Source organism: Podarcis tiliguerta (genome assembly GCF_965153285.1).
Source record: "Podarcis tiliguerta genome assembly, chromosome: 5".
NCBI classification, from domain to species: domain Eukaryota; kingdom Metazoa; phylum Chordata; class Lepidosauria; order Squamata; family Lacertidae; genus Podarcis; species Podarcis tiliguerta.
In genome coordinates this window covers 97,392,608-97,420,414 of record NC_139538.1, presented here as the reverse complement: position 1 = coordinate 97,420,414, position 27,807 = coordinate 97,392,608, and the positions used below count along the sequence as shown (strand labels likewise).

The 27,807-nt window shown below is 43.3% G+C and overlaps 2 protein-coding genes and 2 long non-coding RNA genes across 6 annotated transcripts in view; 3 read left to right on the top strand and 1 right to left on the bottom strand.

Annotated features, from left to right (window-relative positions):
• The window catches only part of DUSP16 (dual specificity phosphatase 16), a 42,014-nt gene extending 31,776 nt beyond the window's left edge, over positions 1–10,238 (top strand). The window contains exons 4-7 of the mRNA XM_083440781.1: positions 3,994–4,157; positions 4,688–4,847; positions 7,422–7,545; positions 8,979–10,238. Of these exons, the coding sequence (XP_083296907.1) occupies positions 3,994–4,157; positions 4,688–4,847; positions 7,422–7,545; positions 8,979–10,161 (1,631 nt within the window). The 3' untranslated portion in view covers positions 10,162–10,238. The remainder of the gene's footprint in view (positions 1–3,993; positions 4,158–4,687; positions 4,848–7,421; positions 7,546–8,978) is intronic.
• Positions 1–27,807, top strand: part of LOC310677779 — a 104,264-nt gene that overhangs the window by 37,250 nt on the left and 39,207 nt on the right. The gene's annotated exons all lie outside the window — the stretch shown is intronic.
• BORCS5 (BLOC-1 related complex subunit 5) overlaps positions 17,046–27,807 on the bottom strand; it is a 36,553-nt gene continuing 25,791 nt past the window's right edge. For 2 of the 3 annotated variants that reach the window (XM_083440971.1, XM_083440970.1), the window contains one exon: positions 17,046–18,686. In XM_083440971.1, coding sequence (XP_083297097.1) covers positions 18,456–18,686 — 231 coding nt within the window. In that variant the 3' untranslated portion in view covers positions 17,046–18,455. Of the gene's footprint in view, positions 18,687–23,400; positions 23,453–27,807 lie in introns of all 3 variants that reach the window. The other variant, XM_083440972.1, reaches the window with a different exon arrangement.
• Positions 18,693–25,971, top strand: LOC310677786. The gene is made up of 2 exons (XR_014511447.1): positions 18,693–20,871; positions 25,734–25,971. It is a non-coding gene; the product is annotated as an uncharacterized lncRNA (long non-coding RNA).

The window sequence follows — 27,807 nt, the reverse complement described above, 5'->3', positions numbered from 1 at the left end:
CAGATCACGGATGATCTGCGGGTCTGTGAGACAGTCCTCCCCCACCCTGGGCAGTCTGCCAGGGCTAATTACCCCCATATCAACCCTGAATTACTGGCAGGGCTGGGGTCCGTTCATGTGGTAGGCAGCCATTTTCCACAGCAGGAAGTCGGAAGTCCCTATCGGTTGGATTCTTGTATTGACATGGAGTTGCCTGAGATTACCTTTAAGGTCCCTTCCAACTGTGATTCTAACTTAGAAATAATATCTCAACATTGCCATGGTTTCTATCTGACTGATTTGATTCATGTTACGTTTCAGTATTGTTTTTATTTACTGTATTTGCTAACGAGTATTGCTTATAGAGTCTCCGGTGTTTGGTGTAAGGAGTACCTACCTTAGTATAATTGTGTAGGTGTAAGACCCATTACTTGCTTCTGAGTAGAGTTTCATTAGAATGCCCTCCCTTTGATCTATGTCTTTGAGTGCCACTTTTAGGCACCAGGGTAAACATGGTTTTATTTTAATCCAGTTTACTATGCTTTTATTGACTGCTGCTTGTAGAGTTGTTCGTGCTTATAAGAACTGGATGCTTTGTAACTTCATTTTTTCTGCTGTGGACTTTATTCTGTTATGATGTGCATGCTTTTATCATAAACACTGAAAGTTTATAAAGTGGCAAAATCCCATAAAAACAGGTAAAAATGTGAACCCACCTGGTGCTTTTGGATAGAAAGAAACCTTCACCAAAAGTTTAGCTCAAGTCTCATAAGTTTGTCAGCATTGCTTCCACCACAATCTCTAATTGCGTAGGTGGAGCTTCGTGTGGTATTGTAACCATCAGGCCTAATCATAATGTTACGTTACTGTTACAGCTGATGGTAACTTTCACATAACAAGCTGTTAGTGTGATAAAGACAATTTGGTCTCTATAAAGTCAAATTAAAAGAAACTTAAATGCTAGGGGTGCCAAGAGCTTCAGTAAGGTTCCCCATTCCATCCAAAGTATATTAGGATGGAACCTCCAGAAAACTGAGGTCCATTTTAATACATTTTTTATTAGAAAAATCAAGATATTATAGCTGCACTGTTACGGATTAGCATAAAACATATATGACTTTCTTAAAGTCGATTTAGTGCTACCCAAGAAAAAGAACAAAAGCAGGGAAATGTGAAACATCTGCAATGTGTTTAATTCTTAGTTTTCCTCTTTCTCCTTGCAGAAGAGTCTGCATGTGTGTCTGTGGCAGGTAATTGCCACTTCCTCAGTGCAGAGAATTCCCTAAGAAAAGTGATCATACCTTTGGAATTATAACAGTAACAAACATGTATGCAGAGTTTGAGGAAACTCCATTGTGCTTTGATCACAGAGAGGCTTTCAAACCACCCTATTTTCATGCCCACTTGTTGCATCCTGATAATTAAGTATGATACTTGATCTTGGCAAGCTTCTGCAAATGGAAGTGGGAGAGAGCCTGCTTTTTGCAAGCAAAGATCCGGGAGGTATTTGGTTACTGGAAAACAAAAGCAATTTGGGTTTTCTCAACCACAAACAGCTTTTGGCGCCTTAAGTTGGTTTCATAGAAACTCCCATCTGAGAATTGCAGCCACAAGTAATAAACGGAACAAGCCAGCACTGGAAAAGTTGCACGCTGCATGAATGTGGGGAAATATCCAGAAACCACCAACTAAATAAAACAGCTGGATTGTCTTTTAACTGACACCCTGACTTTCCATTGATGTATCCTCTCTGTTCTACAAGCTAACAAAGGGAACCAAGGATATTCTCACTCTGTTAAATAATCCCAAATTTAGCCATACAATCGCATCTGTTAATTTGCAAAAGGGTGGAGTTCCAAGTAGACAGCATAGCATAATAACCTTATTAATTTGTTGGGGGGGGGGTGTTTCCAAGCTGGAAAACAATACATCTAAAACAAAATTGGCCTTTCACCCTGTCCTTTCCCTGCTGCAAGGACAGCCAACGTAATACCCTCCAGATGTTGTTGGTCTACAGCTTCCATCTTCCTTGACCATTTGTCATGCTGGCTGTGGCTGATGGGGAGTCTGGTAACATTTTGAGGGCACTACACTGGCAATGCTGATCCACTGTTTGTTTCTGCATTGTCCTTTGCGTACACTGGAGTAAGCAGCTGGGGGAGCCAGTGCAAAATCTGGGCCCACCTCTGTGAGCTAACTATTTGGTCCTGCCAGTGTGGTGTGAAGAAGTGCAGCAACAGTGCTGGCTAGCTGGCCGCACAGCTCCTATGGATGCTCCCACTGGCGGAGGAAGAGGGGGCGGGGGGAGTGCACCGCCCCCAGCAGCGTGATCCCGGTGGGGTGCCATTGCGGCTTCCCCCCCCCCCCCCCGCTGGGCACCACACCCCCACAGGCAGCGTGTCACGCCTCCTGGGACGCACGGCAGCCGTGCCCCTGCATGAAGCTCCGCCACTGGCTGCCCCTTCCATCATAAATGACCTGCAAGATAAGAGCTCATCCAGGCTTCCTTCTTGCACCATGTTTTTAGGCACAGGTCCAGGTTTTCCAGGTCTACGCCCTACCTAGCATTCTTCTTCTTTTTGTCCCACCTCTTTCCCCAGGAAAACTGATCTTAACTACTGAATCCGAACAAATGGTAATTGGGTTTCCCGTTTGCTCCGATTCAGCAGTACAACACAGGTTTTCACAGGGAAAGCGCCAGAGCAAAAAACAAAAAGGCTCAGACCCAGACCCACAAATCCCAGATCTGTGCCCAGAAAGGTCCTTTAGGGTGAGCCCTAACTCATTGCTGGCTGGAGACTTGTAGCAAAACTTAAACCCTCTAAGCAGTTTGCAGACTCTGTAGGTTTTTTTTGGGGGGGGGGAGGGGGGCAAGCAGTATATACCATTTTGTTAAATATACATATCTATAGTCTATATATATATATATATATATAGTCACCTTTATAGAGAAGTACAGCCTTTTTTGTTCAGTACTGGAATAATAAAATACAACTCAGCAAATCCATATACCTTGCTAGGGGAATTTTCCTAAGTAATCCTAAATAATTAAGGACTGCAAGACTAATAAATTTGAGAAATGATCATATTTATCTATTGTATAATATTGCAATTTATGTGAATGGTGAAACATGCAGTAGAAATATCCTGTATCAGTTCATTCACTGTTTTGGAATGGTGTTTATGATTTTTTTTTTTTTGTCTATGCAGTAGAAATAAAATATACAATAATGAAGAAACTTGTGTAATCCACACAAAAATAGCAACTTTTTATTGCCTTTAATTAGCTAAATCCATAAATACCACTTCAAGATAGGCAGAAGGGGGAAAGGTTAATAAATGAGGCTGTGTCTTTGCAATCTTGCGTGCTCTCTCTCTCTCTCTCTCTCTGTTACAGAATTGCTTGTTTTCCATGTGTGCAGATGCAAGGAGGACATAATATGATTAGAAACGTTACATAAGAAGACAGTCGTGATATTCTTGATAGCTGTAGTTGGGTCTTCAGCTAACCATAGTTAGCCCAAACGATAAGGTTGTATCCAACTAAGTTATACTCAGAGTAGAAACATGAAAATGAATGAACCTAATTTAGCCATGTCCATCAATATCAATGAGTCTGCTCTGAGTAGGACTAGCATTGGCTACAACTTCTAGTTTGCAAACACTCTTCTAACCACGGTTCCAAACTGTATTGCAAAGTTTAGTTGGAGGGGGAAGCCAGGTACATATCTGTATACTGCCCTTATTTTACATCCTTGACGATTGGTGCTGAATGTGTGTACTGATTCAATTGACAAGCATGTTGTATGAAATAGGTAAGTTCTGTAATGGCCCATTCACATATGCATGAATGATATTTCAGCCACCATGTGACTTAATGTACATGTTTGACTCACCTTGATGTCTTTTCTGGTGATTTAAATCTGGTGATTTAAACAGAAAAAATAGGCTTCATTATGCATCACACTACCATCCTACACTTAAAACTGAAACTGGGGCTGTTGTTTCCTTCAGGTGGATTTGCTGAATTTTCCAGTTGTTTCCCTGGCCTTTGTGAAGGAAAATCTATTCTGGTGCCTTCTTGTATTTCTCAACCCTGCTTACCAGTCTCCAACACTGGGCCAACACGGATTCTTCCTCACCTTTACCTTGGGTGCCAGCGGGATGTCCTCAACAAGGTGGGTGCCCGGAAATAATATGGCACTGATAAGTGACTCAAAGGACAATCTCCCCCTGGCGTTGCATTTTCATGCGATACTCACCAATCAGTTACCTTGACTTCTTTCGCTGTCAAGCTGAATTAATTTCCCTTAATTGGTGATATTATCACTTAACCAACTCTGATTTTAAAAAATATGTTTTTAACAGCAAATTTTCACAATTCTGAAAAGTTTTCTCCATAAGAAGAACTTGCATTTAACCTGTATGACAACACAATGCTACATAGCCAGACAAATATAGCTAAGTGATACCACTGATAAAATGAGAGTGACACCAAGAGATGATAACATAGTGTGGTGAGCATTTGCATGAAAAAATAATTGAAAAGGGATTTGTTTGTTTGTTTTACACTGCCAAAAATATTTGTGAAAACCAGGAATAGTTTCGGGTCCCCTCAAATATATTTTCAATTAACATTCTCTTTCTTATATTGATCTGTGCGTGGTGAGACTTGTAACAGCTGGCCTTGGCTTCCTTTCTTTAATAGGAGCTGATGCAGCAGAACGACATTGGCTACGTACTGAACGCCAGTAATACTTGCCCCAAGCCTGACTTTATCGCGGAATCCCACTTCTTAAGAGTGCCTGTGAATGACAGCTTCTGTGAGAAAATCTTTCCGTGGTTGGACAAGTCTGTGGATTTTATAGGTAAAAAGATGGTGTCTCTTTTAAAAAAGAAAAAGAAAACCTATGCCAAATGGTTTACTTCCACTAAATGTTCTTCAAGCAGAAACATGTTTGCTTGACTCTGCGCTGCTTGCACGACTTCTCTCTGCTGACACGTCTGATGGGGTGGGATGCTTTCAGCATGAAGCCCAAGAAGCTCGCTTTCAGGTGGGCCTGCAGAAGGATGGGCCCCAGAGGCACAGGAAGTTGCTACAGCACCAATCCTGTCCAACTGTCCACTTACCACTGAAAATTAAAATTTGATTATTCATATGCAGGTGTGAAGAAGCCAGTGGCAGTATGAACCTGTATGTGGTGTCATGTTGAGAGTCCTGGATGTAAATAAGTAGGGGAGGGTTGGTGGTAGCCATTGGAGTTGGACCCCAGGGTGAAATCTAGTTGGCCTAGAGCAGTTTACATGTTCCTTTTTATTTTTATTATTTTTTATATCATTCCCATTTTTCTATTTGCATATCATACATTACTGTCAAATATTCTTTCCATATAGACTTCCCAGCCTAGCCTTCCATGGCATTTGTAATAGATCTAGTATCGCTGTATATCTGTCAGGGACCAGCAGGAATGGTGAGACCGCCTCTCCAGCCTGACCCTTCCAGAGAAGAAGACAGTTCGAAATTACAACAGGGGTTTGAGGGAGGTCACAGCTCAGAGGAAGATGAGGGGGAAAGTTGGGAAATAATGGGGGAGGAGGAGGAAGCAGAGCCGGAGCAGCAGCTGGCTGACCTGTTATCACTAGAAAGCATTCCAGACCCTCCATCTCCCAGAACCTGGCCAGCCATAAAAGTAGGAGAGCAAACGGCACAGAAGGGATGACGAATGAGGACGTGGGAGAGAATGGGAGTGGAGATTTACTCGGGATGCCATTATTCCAAGAGGCTGCATTCACAAGCCTCTCTCTGGAAATATTGAATAAAAGCAGATGGTAAAGACTTTTCCTTGTCTTATCTATTCCTGGCAACCTGCCCTGGGGTTGGTTCCTCTGCTGCCTGACAATATCCATATATTAATCCACCCTACTTTTTCTTTCCTAGTCCTTCTTTGTATTTAACTGTTGTTCAGAGAATTACCCCCTACTTGTAGTTTTTAGTATCAATTTTGTTTAAGGGCTCCCCAAAAGTTTCCCATTTGCCATTTATTTGTTTTCCATCCTGATTCCTTATTTTTGGCTGTCATGCTCACAAGTTTGGCATATTCTGTCAATTAATACAGCCATTGTTCTATTGTTGGTATTTCTTCTTCCTTCCAACTTTTAGCATAGAGTATGCTGGCTGCTGCTGTGACATAGTCTTTGGGGGAGCTCATCACCAATTATCGCTAATACAAAGGCTTCTGTTTTCTTTGGAAATGTATTTTTAAATTTTAAAAAATTGAGCTCATTGTAGACCATCTCTCAATATTTTTGGGAATATTTACACTGTCCATATGTATGAAAGATCCTTCAATCTCTTCACATTTCCAGCACAGTTTGTTTTTTAAAAATTTCTATATCACTTTCTATTTAGAGAATTTCAAGGTGGTTCACATTAAAACTTTAAAACAGCACTGAAATAACAGTATTGAAATAACAGTACTGTGTCACAACATCCACAGTGGGCAGCGGCAATGATCAGGGTGTTTTGGGTATAGGTTGAAAACCTACTAGCTGGAGCTCACTTCCTATCGATGGGAAGACACAAGGTAGGCAGCACCAAAGTTCATCTTGTGGATGCTTCAGGGTCCACATTCTGTAGCTCAACCAGGGGAGCCTCATGCAAAGGTTTTATTGAATGGGCAGGTCCATATGCAAGAAGGCATTCTCTCAAGTGACCTGTTCCCAGGTTGTTTAGGGATTGATAAATCAGTAATAAAACCTTAAACTTTGCTCAGAAGCTATGCAAGAAGTAAAGAAAATAGGAGGAAGTGGAAGTGAGTTGCTTTCCTCTTTCCTTAGGCTATGTGTGAGCATGCAATGTGGGAGTGGACACCTCTTACCTCACTTACAGGAGGCACAACTCCTCCTGTTGCACAATATCCTGGAAATGCAGAAAAGGGGCATGTCCTCTCACTCACTCCCTGTTTTGATCCTTCCTCATATCTTGCAAAGCTACCAAGTATCCACTTTGTATGAATTAATATCACCTACAGAGCCTTAAGTCAGCCCTGCAGGCATTTAGGCAGGATTATATGTATGTTAATGGATGGTGAAAAGAGGCAGCCGCTTGGCGCAAGACCTGCATCCAGTTTATCTCCATAGCTTGATTTACTTAAACAGCTCCAAGGATTATTACCAGTATTCAATGCATTCTTAGGTTTTGTCATAGTTGATGGTGCTTAGCATTTCAGGATAAAACTGCACATGGTTATGGCTATAGTGAAGCCACCATGAGAGCAGGGAGATATGCTTTTTAAAAAAACTAGTTGAAAATGGCTGTATGCTGCAATTTATTGATTTTTATTTTTGCCTGCGGATCCCTGGGAGATTAAACAGATTTTTCTCATTTTCAGCATCTTTTAGAGCACTAATGAGTGGTTTCCGCTTTCTTTCGTTTCCCACAGAAAAGGCAAAAGCCTCAAACGATCGTGTCCTAGTCCACTGTTTAGCTGGGATATCTCGCTCTGCCACCATCGCAATTGCATATATAATGAAAAGAATGGATATGTCATTAGATGAGGCCTACAGGTAAGGAAGAAGGGTCATTTTCTTGAGGAAACCAACACAAAGGGCTGACTTCAAATATTCTCATGGCCTCAGCTGCTTTCAATGGTTTCAGTGTGATTGGGGCATGCATGCTCAGAAGCCGTTAAATATCCCTGATTTTGTGTTTTCCCTGGGCATTGTGTGAAACTTACCGGTAATTGGTAGCTCCTGGACTCAGCTGCTTTTTGAAAGTGGAGTCCAGGACTGTGTGTTGATGCTTGGCCCACAATGGGCCCTGCATGGCTTCAGTAACGTTTATTTGATTGGGCTTCCTATGTAAATGGAACAGTAAGTGTGCAGTAAGTACTCTGCAGCAATTCTGCCAGCATCTGGGAGATATCTCCCCAGTCTTGCCATTTAGACCCCGTTTACCTTATTCTATATAGCTGTAATGCAAGCCCACCTTTCTTTTCAAGGGACTATGCTGTGCACACACCACTGTTTGTGCACCTACAAGACGAAGGTGACTGAAGTATCACCACACATACCTGTATACATACCTGTTCAAATGATCAACATTTTTTTTAAAAAACACACACCATCCTGAGGAAAATGTAGAGGAGACTACTTCTGTAGCAGCTCTCCTCATCAAGAATGAATTATTGCTATAGCAGTGAATAGGTACCTCTGTGGCAGGAAGGTAAACGGTGTTTCCATGCGCTCTGACACTCATCACGGTCCTCCATGGGCCAGTAGCGGTTTAGTCATGCTGGCCACATGACCCAGAAAACTGTCTGTGGACAAACGCCGGCTCCCTCGGCCTCAAAGTGAGATGAGCGCCACAACCCCATAATAGTTGCCTTTGACTGGACTTACCCATCCAGGGGACCTTTGCCTTTACCTTTTTACATGAGGTTCTACTGGTCAAGGGGTTGGGGTTTTGCAATAGTTTCTGGTCCTTCCCAAAGACGAGTTGATTGTCCTGAGCAGGAAAACTTTCTGCATAAATTGTGCTTAGCACTGCTACTACTGTTACAATGATGTTTCAGAGTGTTCCACTAACAGAAAAGACAGCTTCCTGGTCCAGTGAGTTTGCAATCTAAATTACAAATATGAGGGAGAAGGGGATGGGGGAAATGGGTTAGTTTGCGCAAATGCAGTTATGTGCCTAGGAGAAGATGAAGACTAAGGGGTAAAACCAACACTTTCAAGGGTAGATTGGAGGAAGAACTTTAAGGAAGGAGGATGCTCCAGCTATAGGGGCTGTCAGGGTTGCTTGAGGGAATAGGAGAATTTTGGATAGCAGGAGGTGAATTTGCTTAATGTGTGCACCTTACCTTGGTATAGCCTAGTGTGCAACACATGAGCTCTGGTCACTCTCAGCTCATGGCTTGCATTCAGAATTCAGTTGTGGTGTCATAGGCTAATGGATTGGCTGAACTCTTTTTTTTTTTTTAACACACATTTCTGTTTAGATTCGTAAAAGAGAAGAGGCCAACAATTTCTCCCAACTTCAACTTCCTTGGCCAGCTTCTAGACTTTGAGAAGAAAATCAAGAACCAAAGTGGCCAATCTGGATCCCTTAGCAAACTGAAGATTATGCATTTGGAAAAAAGCAGTGATCATGGACTGAGACTGGACAGCGGGCAGAGCAGCAGCAGCAGCCTTTCCTCTTTCCCGCTCTGTGCTACATCTACCTCGGAGACTGTGGAGCAAAAGCCAGTGGAATCTGGAAGCCACCCAGGTTCCCCTTTGCTGTCATCAGAGGACAGCCCATTGGTACAAGGCATTATTGGACTAAACATATCCTCGGACAAAGTTGAAGACAATAACAGGCTAAAGCGGTCGTTTTCCTTGGATATAAAATCTGTGTCATGTGTGGCAACCAGCACCTGTGTTGCTGCTTCAGGAGAGGGCTACCCCTCCTTGGAGGACACACTGGAATATTACAAGCATTCAGCCACCTTGGAAGGTGGAGCCAAACTGTGCCACTTCTCCCCTGTACAGGAGGTCTCAGAACAGACTCCTGAAAGCAGCCCCGATAAAGAGGAAGCAAAGCTTCCAGAGAAGTCCCAGAATACCTGGCTGCTGGACAGCCACAGCAAATGGCAGCACTTGGGGAGAACCGCTAGCAGCACCCAGAGGTCACTCTTGTACCCACTGCATCGAAGTGGCAGCATGGAAGACAACTATAAAACTAACTTCCTCTTTGGCCTTTCCACCAGCCAGCAGCATTTGGCCAAGTCTGCCGCTGGGCTGGGCCTGAAGGGCTGGCACTCAGACATCTTAGCCCCACAGGCTTCCGCGACACCTTTGGCCAACAGCTGGTATTTTGCCACGGACACCTCTCGCTTTTACTCTGCGTCGGCTATATATGGGAGCAGCACAGCAGCCTACTCTGCCTATAGCTGCAGCCAGCTGCCCACGGGGTGTGAGCAAGCCTATGCCGTTCGCCGGAGGGAGAAGCATGGCGACAGGGGGGACTCTCGGCGCAGCTGGCATGAGGAGAGCTCCTTTGAGAAGCAGCTCAAGAGAAGGAGCTGCCAGATGGAATTTGGGGAAAGTATCATGTCCGAGAACAGGTCCCGAGAGGAACTTGGGAAAGTGGGCAGCCAGTCTAGCTTCTCAGGCAGCATGGAGATTATTGAAGTATCCTGAAGCTCTGTTCTAAGATTTACATTTCTCCCTTTCTTCTGTGTCAAACAATTCCCTGTAAATCTGAAATTTGAAAAGAATGCAAATTGTGTGGCTTCAATGTGAAGGAAGTGAATAGGTTTGTGTGTGTTTGTATGTGTGCACAAGTGAAAAACTAAATGACAAATCTAACACATGCAATGGGCAATTGCTATTTCCCTGCTCCCCTCCCTTAAGGCAGAAGGCGTAGATACTCCTAATGTTTTTATTTCCCATAAGAGCTGGGGCAGTGAGATGCAAAAATGGTCCAACTTTACTGTGTTTTAAAAAATATTCCTTTGTAAACTAAGCAAATCTTATGGTTCATTTGAAGTAGTATTTAAACTGAACCTCACACGTGGTATTATCCACCTATTTCTTCAGCAATGCAGCTTAGACCTGGAAGGCCTTGGCTTGTTTCAAGAGAGGAAAACGAATGCAGCACTCACACTGCTCAATGCTAGTGCAGTTTGACTGAAAACCAGCATGTATTTTGTCTGGATAGTTTGAATACCCAGTTACATTGCTAAATCATATTCTTAAAATAAGAGACTTCAGCAGGTGTTTCCAGCTCCCTGTCTGTCAGTAAGTAATGCTATTTGAAAAATAGATGGCTTTTAATTGACAAGTGGTGCTATTTCAAAGGACAGATGGATTTCAAGTTCTCTACCCCATACAAATATTCTTTGGCTGGCATCAAGGATGGCATTAAATGTTTATGGTGCCCAGCATGCCTGCATCTGATTTCCAGCTTGTGCACTATTGGAGAAGCTGGTGTGTATTGAAAAATTAAGGCATCAGGTCAGAATCTAATATCTGATGTAGCCACCATTTTTGGAACAGAGCGTCTCCAATTAAACACCCCCTCAAAAAAATTGCCACTATATAGCCAAGGGAGGGAGAGCAGGTATCTGACTTCTGTCATACTGACTTCGCCTGTTCTCCAGAATTCCTGGAGAACAGGCGAAGTCCCGGCAGACTGGAGGAGGGCAAATGTTGTCCCTATTTTCAAAAAGGGGGAAAGAGAGGACCCAGATAATTACCGCCCAGTCAGTCTGACATCAATACCAGGGAAGATTCTGGAGCAGATCATTAAGCAAACAGTCTGTGAGCACCTAGAAAGGAATGCTGTGATCACCAATAGTCAGCATGGATTTCTGAAAGTAAGTCATGTCAGACTAACCTGATCTCGTTTTTTAATCATAGAATCATAGAATCATAGAGTTGGAAGAGACCACAAGGGTCATCGAGATTCATTTGACAGAATTACAACCCTGGTAGATGAAGGGAACGCAGTGGATGTAGCCTACCTTGATTTCAGCAAGGCATTTGACAAGGTGCCCCATGATATTCATGTTTAGCCTGGAGAAGAGGAGGTTAAGGGGTGATATGATAGCCATGTTCAAATATATAAAAGGATGTCACATAGAGGAGGGAGAAAGGTTGTTTTCTGCTGCTCCAGAGAAGCGGACACGGAGCAATGGATACAAACTACAAGAAAGAAGATTCCACCTAAACATTAGGAAGAACTTCCTGACAGTAAGAGCTGTTCGACAGTGGAATTTGCTGCCAAGGAGTGTGGTGAAGTCTCCTTCTTTGGAGGTCTTTAAGCAGAGGCTTGACAACCATATGTCAGGAATGCTCTGATGGTGGTTTCCTGCTTGGCAGGGGGTTGGACTCGATGGCCCTTGTGGTCTCTTCCAACTCTATGATTCTATACAACCCAGAAACATCACCATTCTCTAGAAAGGTGGTGGTGGTGGTGAAGATGAAGAAGTCAGCTGAGTATGCTTCAGTTTCTAACTTCATCAAAACTATTCAAGTAGCAGGTGTTTAGGTTTAAGCACTGAACAGGTCAGCAGAGAAATACAATTGCAGACAGGTGTGTTAAGATTTTAGGATAGATTTTAAATGTTGTCAAATAACGACCTATCCCTAACTGCATAAAATATTTGCCTGTGGCAGGAACAACTGATGGCAAAACTGAGCTTTTTTGTAGGGGGAGCAAAAAGAGGCAAAGGGGTGGAGCTTTTGTTTTTGTTTTGTTCAAAACTAAATTCAACTAGGTGGTGCCCTTCAGCTTTCCAAGAAAGTTTGGTAGCACTGTTTTCCGTGCAGGCTGCTGCTCTTAAAGAGAAGGGCTTTCTACTTCGGAGAAGAGATCGTGCTCTTCATTCTCCCCTCTACAAATGTTTATTTTCAACTCTAGGTCCAAGGGGTTGAAACTCTACCTAACTCTGTGTCATGTACTCTAGTTTCATATGAGAATGTATGATTACACTGGCATTTGGCTCATTCAAAAATTGAAGGGAGAGTACAAAAAGCATTAATGCTCAGTGGTTATGAGATACAAAAAGACACTAGTTGTGAGGGGAACATGGACACTTCATTTCACCAATCACTGTTTCCATGCATAGTGCAGCCTTTTAGGAATGCCATTCACTGCTGATGCTGCCACAAACGTATTTTGCCAAATAACACCTAGGGATTTTTTTGGTACCCCTTGCTGAAAACGAAGTACAAACTGTCTGTGCTGAAGAAGCAAGGATCAAAGGGCCTGTGATGCATTGCTGTCCTTGTAAAAAAGAGGATATTGGAGAAACTGGTGGGATCAAAATCAAACTGATCAGAGCTTTCACAACTAGATTCACAACTAGACTTCGTAATCTTATTTCAACTTTATTAGGACACATTACTAGGAGGGTTTAGTTTGTGCTTCAACATGGATGAATCTAACTCTGGATCAAAGAATTACATGGATTATATCAGAAGAAACCATATACATACTACTTCTAAGTGGAGGCTGATGGTTGAAAACAAACCCAGGACATCCCCAGTTCAAATCTTACCTCCACCATGAAGAAGGAGGAGGAGGAGTTTGGATTTGATACCCCGCTTTATCACTACCCGAAGGAGTCTCAAAGCGGCTAACATTCTCCTTTCCCTTCCTCCCCCACAACAAACACTCTGTGAGGTGAGTGGGGCTGAGAGGCTTCAGAGAAGTGTGACTGGCCCAGGTCACCCAGCAGCTGCATGTGGAGGAGCGGAGATGCAAACCCGGTTCCCCAGATTACAAATCTACCGCTCTTAACCACTACACCACACTGGCTCTCATGAGGATGACAAAGCCTCAATCTTACCCGTAGCATCTTAACTGCAATATGGGGATGCTAACTGCCTACCTTGCTAGGATGTCACGAGTTACTGTGACCACGTATAAGAAGTGTTAATATTAAGTCTTAATTGGTCCTATACTATCTGTCTATTCCATGTGATTCCCTTATCTAAACTATGAGTGGGCAAAAGAGCAAACCAAAAATATGGTCAAGATCAAATTTTAAAGGCAAAATGGCTTCTGAATTGCAACCCCTCCCCTCAGCCATTGGTGTTAGTGGGCACTCCAACGCCATGCCGGTAGCCTTCCCTTTAACATCACTCTGGGGAGATCAGTAGTATGAGCACACATCACTATTGAGTCCAGGATCAGTCTGTACTTAGTCCAATTTTATAATATACAAATACTTAAAATATTTCTTTTAAGCACAGGTCAGCAACTGCAGACACAAAGCCAAATCCAGCCAACTAAGAAACACCATCTTACTCCCAATTGTCAAGTCAGGGGGAAGTGAAGTGTGGGGAACAACTGGAGTGATAGCAACAGGACTTCAGGGGACTCTGTTTTTGGGAAATGGTGGGAGTAAGGAGAGTTTTCCATCTGCTGATAGAACAGCTGGGCTGTTTCTTAAAAAACAAACACCAGAAACACAACTCAGAAGAAAGCTGGCATGTCACATGTCCTTTAATTAATAATAAAACCAAACAGTAATAAATATTCCCAGCTGAAATAACATTGTGTTAGAGTAGCATCTACATCTTGCAATGTAATGCAAGACTCATCAAATTTGTACAAGCTGCATTGCAATAAAGGGAAACTACACAGTGCACCTGACACAAAGCTGTCAGAAACTGCTTCACCACCACTGATTCCCCCTTCTCTATTTCCAAGGCCTAAAAATATGAACACATTAGACGTCCAAATGTGCACCTTCAGCAAGCACTTTAAAACCCTGAAGAACGCTGCACGTCTGCCTGGGGGGGTTCCCTGAAGTTTCTGGGACATGTTCTAGAGCACAGTTTTCATAAGTGTTAGACAGAACTGTGAGGGCAGAAATGACAGCATAGGGTCACATTTCACAGACCCCTGGAGGGACAACTTCCCCAAAAGGAAATTCCACTTTGAAAACCACTGATCTAGGAAAAGTAGGCAAGCAATGTGTTTTCACTGCAGAGCATTTTAACATCTGGGTACCCTAGCAAGCCAAGTCTCAGTAAGGATCACCTACAGGTTTTCCTCAGAATTAAATTATTACAGTAGATAACAGTTGTGCTCAAAAGCGCAAATGCAGATTGAGAAAATGGTTAGAGAGCTGCATTTCTACCTGCATTCCAACTGGATAGAAATATGTTTAAAATTTAAGAGTGATGAGGTTGCATCATAGCCAAATACACACTGCAAAGCAGATATGCTTTCCGGGTTCCCAATCCAGTCTGGAAATCTGCATATGGCATCTCTCTTGCTAGCTCACGAGGGGCATATCGGCTGCTTGGACCGAATACCCCCCACCTCCCTTGATGGTTCGCTAACTACATAACTCTTTGCACTTTTACGCAGGAGTCCAATGCACAATATATTTGTACATGTTACATTTTCTACTGCTATTACACATAATTAAATGGAACACTGTGCCAAATTTGGCTCTCAACAGATCCAATACAATTCAATGCATTTCAGGAATTCAGTGCCTTTGCCTACCAAGTTCCACCCTGGTGGACAGCTTTGTGAATACATGCTTGGAGCAGAATGAGTAATGAAGACATTTATTTTCCCCCTCCATACTTTAAGGCTTCAATCCTGTACCCACTTACCTGAAAAGTAAGAGCCATTGAACTAAATGAGGCTTACTTTTGAGTAGACGTGACTTGCAGTGAAAATAGCTCAAAGGTTTTCCTGACTAGAACTATAGTCAATAAAGCAAGCAGAACTGGTCCCCCAAAATGAGAAACAAAGTGGTGTGATAACATTTTCCTAGAGCACAGCTTTTAGAATAATGCGTCCAAAGAACATGTTATCAGCCTTCAGTGTATGCCTTTGACTACCAGTGCTTGAATCTGGCAACACTGAGCATATTGTTCCAAATATGGCTTTAGCATTTCAAAGGCCAGCTGGTCTGCTAAATGCTATTTCTTCGCTAGAGTTGTGTTGTACAACAAAAAGTGTAATGCAGAAATAACACTAACTTGCATCCATTTTTAAGAGACCATGCCATATTTTGAAAGTAAAGCAATCAGAATATGACATTAGAATCTTCTAGAACTACAGCTGAACCCTTTCCCCACTTTTGGCTGCATCTGGGGGTTTTTGCAACACCTTGGCAGCCATCCATGTAAGATTGCTTATTATTTATTTACCATACTAATTTTCAACCAAAATAGTTATTTAAAATTAATAAGCAATTGTGCCAACAAAATAATACAGAAGGCAAAAATATAAAACAATGGCACAGTTGTCAAACTCCAAAACTATCAGGTAAAATCAAAGAAAAAAGGCACAATAAAATAAAGGTAAAGGTACCCCTGCCCGTACGGGCCAGTCTTGACAGACTCTAGGGTTGTGCGCCCATCTCACTTAAGAGGCCGGGGGCCAGCGCTGTCCGGAGACACTTCCGGGTCACGTGGCCAGCGTGACATCGCTGCTCTGGCAAGCCAGAGCTACACACGGAAACGCCGTTTACCTTCCCGCTAGTAAGCGGTCCCTATTTATCTACTTGCACCCGAGAGTGCTTTCGAACTGCTAGGTTGGCAGGCACTGGGACCGAACAACGGGAGCGCACCCCGCCGCGGGGATTCGAACCGCCGACCTTTCGATCAGCAAGCCCTAGGCGCTGAGGCTTTAACCCACAGCACCACCCGTGTCCCTGCACAATAAAATACTTCCCTCTAAAAGAAGGGAGGGCAAGAGTGTGCCAACCAGGATTCAAGGGGGCATGAACTACATAACTCAAGGGTTATTTTTGAAAAGGACCTGATGAATAGCTTCTTTGGAAAAAGCATTCCTTAAAATAAGAGGTTGCATGCGTAGGCGCTGTGTGGAACTTCTGTTAGCTGAAGAGGCACTCTGTCGCTGACCTCAAACCACAGATTGCTCATGTGTATTTGGGTAAAAGCTCTCCTACTATTCATAATCATTTCTGATAGTTAAGCATAGCCCTTTTTAGACATTTTCCTCTCACTTCCTTAATCATGATTTAGTGGTTGCTTCTCCTTTTCAAAGGAAGAGTGCACACTTCTGAGAACAAGTGGTTACATATACATATACCACTGGAAACATATACAGTAGTAAGAGCTGTAGGAGACAGACTTTGTCAATCCCTTCTTCAGCCTTGGAGCAATACAGCAGATTTCCTTTTTCCCCACCAGGAGTCCCTTCTCCAGTGGCTACCCCCACGTAGACCCTACTACCACAGAGAGGAGTATCAAGTGTCTTCTTTTTCCTTTTCACTCTTGGATTCATCTCTCAAGCTAAGTAATAACAGATAAAAGCAACTTTCCATTCCTTCCTTCAAAGACTTGGAGATAAGAGGGAATTCGAGTGTGGATAATATGACAATATTAGGATTCCTCAGACCCAGCCAGCAAAGGAATCACATAGGGAAAACAAAGCGGCAATCGCTCCAGTTGGTCAAGCAGCTACATACACAGACTGAAGACTTCAGTGGTATTTTCCACACTAGTGTACTACATAGGCTTGGATCAAAATCAAGTGCTTTACATAAATAAAAGTGTTTGAAATGCAGAAGGCAACTCTGAAATAGCCTCCAAACCCTTTTTAATTCTAGGCACAGCACAGCTTCAAAGCCGCACCAGAATTACAGAGCAGGAGACATCAGTCCAAACTAACATGGTTAGTTAGTTCAGGTTGCCCCTGAACTGAGACCATAAAGCAGCCATCTTTGGAGAGATTCAACTGCAAACAGCAAGGTGGCATTTTTATGGCATACCTCTGAGGTGCCTTTGGCATATGAGCCAACCTGTCCCAGCTTAGCAGGCTTTGCAGTTTCCTTTGGATATGGACATAACCTTGCCTCGTCATGCTTTATCCATTGTGTTAAGAATCATCTGGCAAAGCAAATTAATAGGATAGGGCAAGAGGCACTCCTTTCATTCAGGTGTTGGAAAACCAGCCTAAACCATCACCCAGGCTCTAGCTCTGCTGCCTGCAAAGCTGTGATAGTCACATAGCTCAAGCAGTTGCACATTTAATAGCCCTATAAAATAAGAAGCCAATTTAAAGAAAAACCCTAAAGGAGGGAGATCCTGCCCACCACCACAGGTCAACAAAGGTGGGAAAGATGACTCACCCATCAATCACCAGATTGACTTATGACTTCATATGATTGGCAGGCAGGTTGTCTCACCCCTCTGTCAAAGTCCCTTCCACAGCGCTTCTCAAGTGCCTGACAGCTTACTGGTTATTGGGCGCTTGGGAACCACAGCACAAGGGGGTTTGCCCTATAATTGTGCAAAGCACTTAGCACAGGATGGCAATGCTGTTTTCTGCAGAGACTGGCTGTGTGAACAAGTTGCAAAGCTGAATCTAGCCATGTCTCTACCTGCCCCACACATGATGTGCAGGTGGACATGGTTTAGGGGAAATGGCCTCATGGCCCAAACTGGGACCCTGCTCTAGAACAATGACCATCAAACTTCCTCTTCTCTGTGTTTTTCACACTCATGTGTATGCTGGAATTGCTAGGAGTGAGTTGTAGAATTCAGGTGTGTTAGAGAGGAAGGCTGGCAATGATGGTGAAGCTCTTGTGGGCAGTTTGTTTGCCAACACCAATCTTACAAGAAAGAGTTGAAAAACTACATTAGAGCATGCCCCAGAATCCTCTGCAGCTGGAAGGATTCCTCAGTAAGCACACTAATGTGCACAACAGTAGAGGAAGGATGTGAAGGTTTAAATCTGAACCTTGTTAAAGCAATGTTTTGGTAGGTGGAGGCAGTGGTGGCAAGCAGCTGGGAGCAGGAGAGGTAAGAAATGGCATTTCATTCCAAGTTGATGTGTGTATTTAACATTCCCTGCAAGCCAAACACAGTCTTTCTACCTAACACAGAACTGATACCTCTGCTCTACTCACTCAGCTTGTGAAGCATGTTCCAAGTAAGTTCCTTATCAAGTAGGGTCCAGGAAAAAGATGACTGAAGGCTGTATCAGAAAACTACAGCTTGAGCTCCCTGTCAGGGCTCATAGTAAAGGGTTCCAGCCTCTCGCTCTCGGGCAGCATGGCATTCAGTCTCTCCATCAGGGGAATGGTCAGGTCGACGCCCATCTGGATGCGACGCAAGATGGCAGACATCTCATTGACCTTCTGGATCTGCTCAGCGTATTTGGCATATCTTTTCTGGCGCTCCTGCATCAAGCTGTAGAGGGTTTCTACCGAAAGGTCCATCTGTTTACAAAAACAACAGGACGGTTGTGTTCAATTAGTCACCTCTTGGAGGAACGAGATGTTCTTTCCATGGACTGTGGGTGTGGAGCCAAATGTGGCCCCTGAGACTTTTCCTCAGCCCTCCATCTCTCCCAGCCCCCAACAGTACGGGGGTTAGCTGTACCAGGCAGGCACAGCAGTAAGGAATCTCCAGTTGGCAGCCCTAATGAGTCCTGCCAGGTCCCATTTGGCGCACGAAGCTGTTTGGGGCCAAAGAGGGGTTGCGGGCACTGCTGATCAGTGGTCCCTACAAAGCCCTAAGCACAGCACTTCGCAAGCACCAACAATCAGCTGATAACACCCACACTAGGAAATGTCTTCAAAATTAACCAGGAAATAAATCCTTTCTCCAGACAATTGAGAAAAGACTTTCTGGTTCACTCTGAAGCCATTTCCCACCCGCACTTTCCCTGGTAAAGGGATTTTGTAACCAGCCCATCTCAACCACAGCCCGCTCCTCACAATATACTAGAGGTGTGGGCAGGTGGGTGTGCATGGGGAGAGGAGTGCAGAAAGTTCCTGATTTTTGCATGACTGGAATATAGCCAACTGTACAGAGGCAATAGTTGCTGCCATTTTTCTGCTCGCTATAATAATAATAATAATAATAATAATAACAATAATAATAATTTATTTATACCCCGCCCATCTGGCTGGGTCCCCCCAGCCACTCTCCAAGCGAGAGATAACCAGAGCATGCACCACTCTGGCGAGACAGTCTGCGGGCAGGGAGGGTCTCAGCCTGCGTACCAGATGGAGCTGGTAAACAGCTGCCCTGGACACAGAATTGACCTGCACCTCCATGGACAGCTGCGAGTCCAGAATGACTCCCAGGCTGCGCACCTGGTCCTTCAGGGCCACAGTTACCCCATTCAGGACAGGGAGTCCCTCACACCTGCCCGCTTCCTGTCTTGTCAGGATTCAACCTCAATCTGTTAGCCGCCATCCATCCTCCAACCGCCTCCAGACACTCACACAAGCCTCTGGTCCTGCACACCACTGACATGCGAGCCCCCGATGGAAGCCCTTGGGGAATGTTATCCTTGTGCTGAGAAAGCTTTCCCCCCTCTTCCACAGCGACCACCAAGATTACTGACAAGTCATTAACCATTTTAAAAAACCTCTCTGTCCTTTGGTTTGCACCTCTCACATTGCTCCTTCCTTGTCTTCCCGATTTTTTGCCTCTCCCCCTGTATTACTGCCCCTTTGTAAACTCCTTGGGGCAGCTGGAGCTGTGCTTTCTTAGCTCTTGATGGAACTGTGCCCTAACAATAAGAGGCAGAAATAAACTTCTGGCTAGTCCTAGCTAGTGCTATTTTTCTAGCACAAGAGGTGCTGGAACTCACCCTGAACACCTCCCTTGTTCTCTTAGAATGCAAATGGCGCCCACCTGAGAGGTGCTGGGACTGAAAAAAAGCCTTGGTCCTACCAAACATTACAAGATTCCCCCCCCCCACAACACTTCTCTTAAATTAGTAAGATATACAAAGACACAATGTAGTAAGGATTAGTCATACACCAAACTTTCAGAAGTTGGTCTTGTAAAACAATCACCACCTCCGGAAAAACCATTTCTTGTTTAAACTTCTGTGAGGTAATGCATTTTCTAACCACTGATTTGGGGTGGATCAGCAAAAGTGTTCCAACAAATTTGGACTGCATTATCTCCCAATAATAGGTTTGAAATTTCCAAGTAGACACATGTAACCTTGCTTCGTGCTCTGGTTTGTGCTTCTTAAATGTTTGGGAACACCCGCCAAAAATAAAAAATAAAATTGGAGGCGCACTTACACTAGAAAATGATTACTTTTTAGAGTTAGTCAACCTCTGAAGAGCCCCTCTCTCAATCTGCCTTGAGCATAACTCTAGATTAAGAGATGGCAAGTTCAGAAGTACAACTCACACAACTGGCCTCCTCCTCTGAGGGTAGCTAATTCTGCTGTGCCTTGACTGTAGGAATGACTGAACGTCGGGATGTAACTGGAACCACCCAACTATAGTGGAGACTTATCTGAATAAAGCAAGACCAGAGCAGATACTCATGCCGAGTGGGCAGCCTCACCTGTGAACAGGTGCTATGGAATCACAGGTCCCCTTCATCATATTTCTTGCAGCACAGAGATTGGGAATCACTGACACAAGCCAGGTACTGTACTGGTGGCTAACAACATCACCAATTTCTCCCTGTGCTTTTTATTAGACAATAATACTGTATTTTAACCAGCTTGTGCTGGTTAAAATTGTTATCAGCTTTATCACAGCCATGACATGCCAACTGATGGGAATGTTAGATTTGCACTATTCAGGCAATAAAGTTCAGTTCCTCATCCTGCTTCGCAATCCCACCAGTGGTGTTTTGGGAATATGATCTCGTACTTTTTCTAACCTTGGGGCCCACCACCTTCAGACTGGCTTACAACACCACAATACCACCCATCCGCATGCAATTTGCACTGGTGGTTTTGTATGACAGCTCTTTTCAGAGCAGCTCCTTGGTGAACTTCAACTACAGTCCTGCACTTTTTAAATTTATTTGAACACCGCATACCTGGAGAGATCACAACATTGACAGAGTAATGACAGAACAAAGCAAACCTATAGTTAATGTACCTGCACACATTAAACACATGTATGGAAGGTTACGCATGTTCATAGATTTTTATTTGCTTTCTGAATTAACTCTACCAAATTCTTCTGTCTGTTTTTACATTGTTAATGTATGGTACTATCAACATACATGGCACCAGAGGTTTTTTCCCTTGGGGAACGCAGGGTTCGCATACCCCTTAACATTTTGTGAATCTAAGTTTGGCCTCATTGAGGGGCAGTATTTCAACCTGAGTAGGAAAATGAGAGTACCCCTAAACATTTTTTTAGGAAAAAAAGCACTGCATGGCGCCTCATGAAAACTATACATTTATGATTTATTGCCTTTTACCATCTCTGTTAAAATGTGAAGTAATTAAGAGAAAGAAAGAGAGAGAGAGAGAGAGAGAGAGAGAGAGAGAGAGAAAGAAAGAAAGAAAGAAAGAAAGAAACCCCAGAGTTTCCGCTGTTAGTCAGTCATAACAAATTCATGGCAGGCCAAGTTCCTGCTTCTATTATTTAAAACTGTGTCATTCAGTGAACAATCTCAAGCATAAGAGTCTCATTCAAAGTTGGCAGAAATATTCCAAACTCTCTGAAATCATCCCTTGCTGAAATTAGTGACCATAAGGCGAGTTCAGCCAGGCAATCTCAGTCTCTCTCCACGTTATGCTGAGCAGGACACTCAGGCCTTAAACGTGTTTCTCAGAATTTTGAAGAGGCCCCTTGCATGCAAGTCAACCAAAGTATGCTAGACACTGATACGGGATTGCAATTCCTTCACCCCTTTTAATAGCTCCCTAGATAGAACCTGACACACAATTACAGAAATTCTAAGAGTTGCCTTCCATTAAAAATAAACCTGTTGAGTAGAGGTTGCTTCACACTTTCAAGTCAAGGGCAAGTGAGAGTTGGCTGCGTCCATCTGATGGACAAAGAAACTGGCCTTAGAAATGGACTACTCAAGGAAGCAGCACATTTCTACAAGATGACACAAGGAACGTGCCATTGCCCAGCTCCTGGAAAGACAAGGGCAGCATCTATGCAAGTGATGCACTGCTCACATGAGTAAACCACTTGAACAAGCAGGGCTTTTGTGGGCGAGTCAATCCCGACACATTGCTGCAGGCCCCGCACAAAGAGAATGTGAATTTTCTTGTGGGCTTATGTGCATATTCCCCTGCTCCTCTGCAGTAGTACAGAAAGTGTGGGGTAAATGTGAATTTTCCTATAGGGGTTGTGATGGCACCTTTTTGGCAAGACTTTTAAACTGGTGATTTAAAAGGCTTCTGCTCATCCCCAAATTAATAATGCAAGTTCTCATATTCAAGATTATCATTTGGTCATGTAGACAAAGCCTGGGGGTTTTTCCACGCAGGAGCTGAAACCATCACTTTCCCCTGTTCTTTCTTGTGGCTTCCTTTCTTTTCACTCATGGAACAAAATTAAAAAGAGCATGCTGGGCATGGAAACAATATAAGCTTTGTGCATAAGTTTCCATTAAAAATAGATACACTGGACTTTAAAAACTTTTGTGTACTGGGGTTAGCCATGTAAATTGCAAAATGGAAAACAGACCACCTGCAGGTCAACTGTTGCCTGGGATGGAAGCAAATAGAAGCCATAATTTTAAACTGATCGTCCCACCTAATGAGACAGGGCTGCAGAATGGGAGCCAGCTAGAATGCTACCAAAACCATGTACTCATTAAACAGAGCAACACAAGGACTCCTGGTTTTTGAAAGGCTGACTCCAAAGAAGTGGCTTGGGATGGCTTTGCAATGCAAAGTTGTATAAAATGGACTGAGATTACAACATCCAAAGCTGGCAACTAATAAGCAGGAAATTGACTGCTCTTTGAATGCTGCAGCCCACTTTCTGATGGGGTTCAGTTGCACAGAGTGCCCTGAAACAGGACTTTAGGGTCTCCACTGTCTCCCTGCTGCTTTCCAGTATGAGGTCAAAATGGTGGCCATGATGTACACAAACCTAAATGGCCTGGGTTTGGCATATAAATCCACTTCCACGTTCCTATGAGTCATCCCAATCTATAAAGCTGTCCAGGAAATACTTGGGGAAAGTCTCTCACCTCTGGAATTCATTTCACCTGGAGACTCACAGAAACTGGGCCTCTTTGTTTCCTAAGAAGAAGTGAAAAACTTTTCATTCAAATGAGGAAATATGGAATTTAAACAATGTACCGTAAATTAAGGGTTTTGATAAACCTAGCCATAAATCAAATGGACAGAAAATTGGAATTTAAGGGCAAACGTTCAAGCAGATTAGCTTATGAACCTGGTCTCCCCACCAAAAAAAATTCAAGGCACATTTCAAGGTGCTGGTTTTGTTCTACCAGCTCACAGCTGCTGCTGTTGCTGAATTTGTTTAATTTATATCCCACCCTTCCTCCCCAAGGAGCTCTGGGCTGCATAAAGTTTTAGGCCTTACGCCCAAAACTTATTGGAGACCACCTGCTTGTTTTATTATCTCACAACTGTTGACAGATCAGCAGAAACTGCTTCCTTGACTTTACCATTCAAGAACCAAGTTGGAATAGCAACAAAACAGAGAGAGGTGTTCTCCTAGGCTGCCCTACAGTTGTGGTACTCTCTTCTATTGGAGACTTCTCAAAACCAGAGCTTGGTCCAGAAGAGGGGGGCTGGCATTCTTTTCCTTGAGAACTGGAGATTTTGTTTGGTTTGTGTGGTGTGTAGGTTCTTGTTTTTAACATTATAATTCACTCCAAGGCTTTGGAATGAGGAAGGAAAGATTACTAATACCTGAGGAAATGAAAGTTTGGTTAAAACCTAGCTAGTATCTATTCTACAATCCTGTACACATGCTAATTTCCAGAGAGAGTAGGAAGAAAGCAGCAGCAATGTCTTCTCCTCCCCTTACCACATTATCAACAGTAGCATTTTAAATGCTCTAGTAAAGCATTTATGTGCAGACAGAAACCCTGGGTACTTGTGATCCAATCCTCAGATTGAAAATGCACCAGGATTGGGAGGACTAGGGAATCCTGAGGGCTGATAAATACAAAAGAGTTCAATTTGCAAGTTACCTTCTGTGCATGGTAAGGGAAGAAAGTGCCTTCAAACTTCCGGATCACGGAATTGAGTTTTCTCTTCAAATGTAGCATCTGAACTTAATTTGAAGTTCAATACAATAAGAAACATGGCAAGCAAGCCAACCAACAATACACAACACAAAGGAGACACAAAGTCAACCAGGAAGCCTTCACCCCACTGCTGAACAGCCAGGGTCAATTGAAAATAGTGTTTTCCTGGATAGCTACCAAACAGACGCCTTTCATCTAGGTTTATTCTCTAAATCCAAATCCAGCGCCTTCTCTTCTATTTATGTAGCTTTATCTTGACCACAACTCAATACAAAGACATCACTATACTGGTACATTTACAAGAACACGGCAGGGCTAAAACCTCCCTCCTAATGCAGTGCCTTATATAATTAGGGCTGTGTACCTGCTCTCAGTCTACCAGAACACAGGCTATGTCTCAGGAACTAGGTTCTTGGAAACTTCAGCTTACAGAAAAAGCAAGTTTCTAATTCTTGTGGCTATAAATATACATATGAAGGTGTGACATAAGGAGGAATCTCAGAAGCCAGAGAAGTAGCCAAACAGGTTTTCCAATAGTTGAGTGAGAATTAGGATCACTGTCCTGTATAGCGCTTTTTAAAAATCTGTAATTAGCAAAACAAGAACAAATAATGCAAAACTCTAAAAGTTGCAGAACTGTGCAAATTAGGAAAATTTGCATAACACATATGGGTTTTGGAATTCAACTTTTCTTGGAATAGGATTTTTATTGAGAGTATACAGAACCCTGATTATAATGTTCTGAGCAAAATATTGTTCCCGAACATCCTTTCCTATGACTTCTTTAATGAAGAAATTATATCTCTGCAGATAATAAATATCTAAGGACCCACCCAGCTATCAAAGGGGTCTGCTGGGGGTGGGGGAAGCCAGGATCCAGCTTTCTGGCTGGAAAATATTCCTTACCACTGCATTAAAACAATAATACATGGTCCACCATAATATAACAATTCACAATAATCACAGCAACCAGCCATCTGGGTGAATGGTATTAATGGCCAGGAAATGCCTGAATAAACAGATACGTTTTCAAGATGTGCCGGAAACGTAATTCCATTGGCGCATAACTTATTTCTAAGAGGACGCTGTTCCAGATGGAAGATGCTACTACTATGAAGACCCTCCTTCAGCATGATTTATTTTCTGAAGGCTGCAGTACTAGGAGGCCTTCATCTGATGATCTCAGGAACTAACAGGGTGGTCTTCCCTTGGCTATCTTGGCAAAGCCATGATCTTTTAATATTCTCTAGAGCCAATATAAGCACAACTATATTCTTATCTGCTGTAACTTCCTTCCACAGGTCTCTCTGAAAGTAGAGATTTCTTGAGCGCAAATCACTGGAATTGTTCATCCTGGAATTGTATGCTGCTAAACATAAACCGAATGCCAGCAAGATGTGGAGGAAGCAAAAATCATGGAAATCTTTCATATTCATATTTTTCACCAGACCATATGTCATCTCTTTTTTTCCTAGAAAAATAGGTACCGGAACTCATAATGAAGTTGTTACAGTAAGTGTTACACTTTTTAAACCCCCCCCCAAAAAGAGGTGCGGGTACTGCGTACCCTTGAGTACACCCGGGGGGAAAGCAGTGTCTATGTGTCATTTCATTTTGGCTTCCGCTGCTAGTCAAAAACTGCTGCTACAAGGTGCAGTCCCAAACCACAGTATTTGAGGGTTCATCTGGTAAGAACTGACAGTAGTTAAGTGTGTCAGACTTGCACTATTAATTATTGTTTCCTTCTAGTTTTATGACTCTCTGTTATTACCTACATTTTTTACTTTTATACCATGCACACCATAAACTTTTAATAAAATTATGTTACTCTCTCTCTCTCTCTCTCTCTCTCTCTATATATATATATCAGTCTACTACTGCCACAAGATTAGTCTACTACTGCCTGAAGATTAGTTCCCACTCATAATAATAATAATAATAATAATAATAATAATACAGTGGTACCTCAGGTTACATACACTTCAGGTTACAGACTCCGCTAACCCAGAAATAGTGCTTTAGGTTAAGAACTTTGCTTCAGGATGAGAACAGAAATCGTGCTCCGGCGGCGTGGCAGCAGCAGGAGGTCCCATTAGCTAAAGTGGTGCTTCAGGTTAAGAACAGTTTCAGGTTAAGTACCGACCTCCGGAATGAATTAAGTACTTAACCCGAGGTACCACTGTAATAGTAATAATAATAATAATAATAATTAATAATAATAATAATAATTTATTATTTATACCCCACCCATCTGGCTCGGTTTCCCCAGCCACTCTGGGTGGCTTCCAACAAAATACTAAAATACAATAATCTGTCAAACATTAAAAGCTTCCCTAAACAGGGCTGCCTTCAGATGTCTTCTAAAAGTCTGGTAGTTGTTTTTCTCTTTGACATCTGGTGGGAGGGCATTCCACAGGGCGGGTGCCACTACCGAGAAGACCCTCTGCCTGGTTCCCTGTAACTTGCCTTCTTGCAGCGAGGAAACTGCCAGAAGGCCCTCAGTGCTGGACCTCAGTGTCCGGGCAGAACGATGGAGGTGGAGATGCTCCTTCAGGTATACTGGGTCGAGGCCATTTAGGGCTTTAAAGGTCAGCACCAACACTTTGAACTGTGCTCAGAAACGTACTGGGAGCCAATGTAGGTCTTTCAAGACAGTGTTATGTGGTCTTGGTGGCTGCTCCCAGTCACTAGTCTACCTGCCGCATTCTGGATTAGTTGTAGTCACCTTCAAAGGTAGCCCCACGTAGAGCGCATTGCAGTAGTCCAAGCGGGAGAAAACTAGAGAATGCCCCACTCTGGCGAGACAGTCTGTGGGCAGGGAGGGTCTCAGCCTACGTACCAGATGGAGCTGGTAGACAGCTGCCCAGGATACAGAATTGACCTGCACCTCCATGGACAGCTGTGAACCCAAAATGACTCCCAGGCTGTACACCTGGTCCTTCAGGGGCACAGTTACCCCATTCAGGACCAGGGAATCCCCCACACCCGCCCGCCCCCTGTCCCCCAAAAACAGTACTTCTGTCTTGTCAGGATTCAACCTCAATCTGTTAGCCGCCATCCATCCTCCAACCGCCTCCAGACATGGACTGTGCCCATTCTATTAATGCATTTTGAGACACTCCTATATAAGAGGCATCCTTTTGGCTTCTTTTCAGCCGGGTTTTCATTGAGGTTTTTATCCAAGCTGAATCCAATGTAATTGGCAGCCTGTTAACAAGTGTGTCTTTTACACATTTTGGAGGCACTTGAACCCCAACACATCATATCTACTCTCAGAAGAGACATGCCTCCCACACACCCCTGTCTCAAATAAGGACATGCTGAAACAAGAGTGGTTAGTTTCTCTGAGCCAGGTGACTCTTACCCTATTCAGCT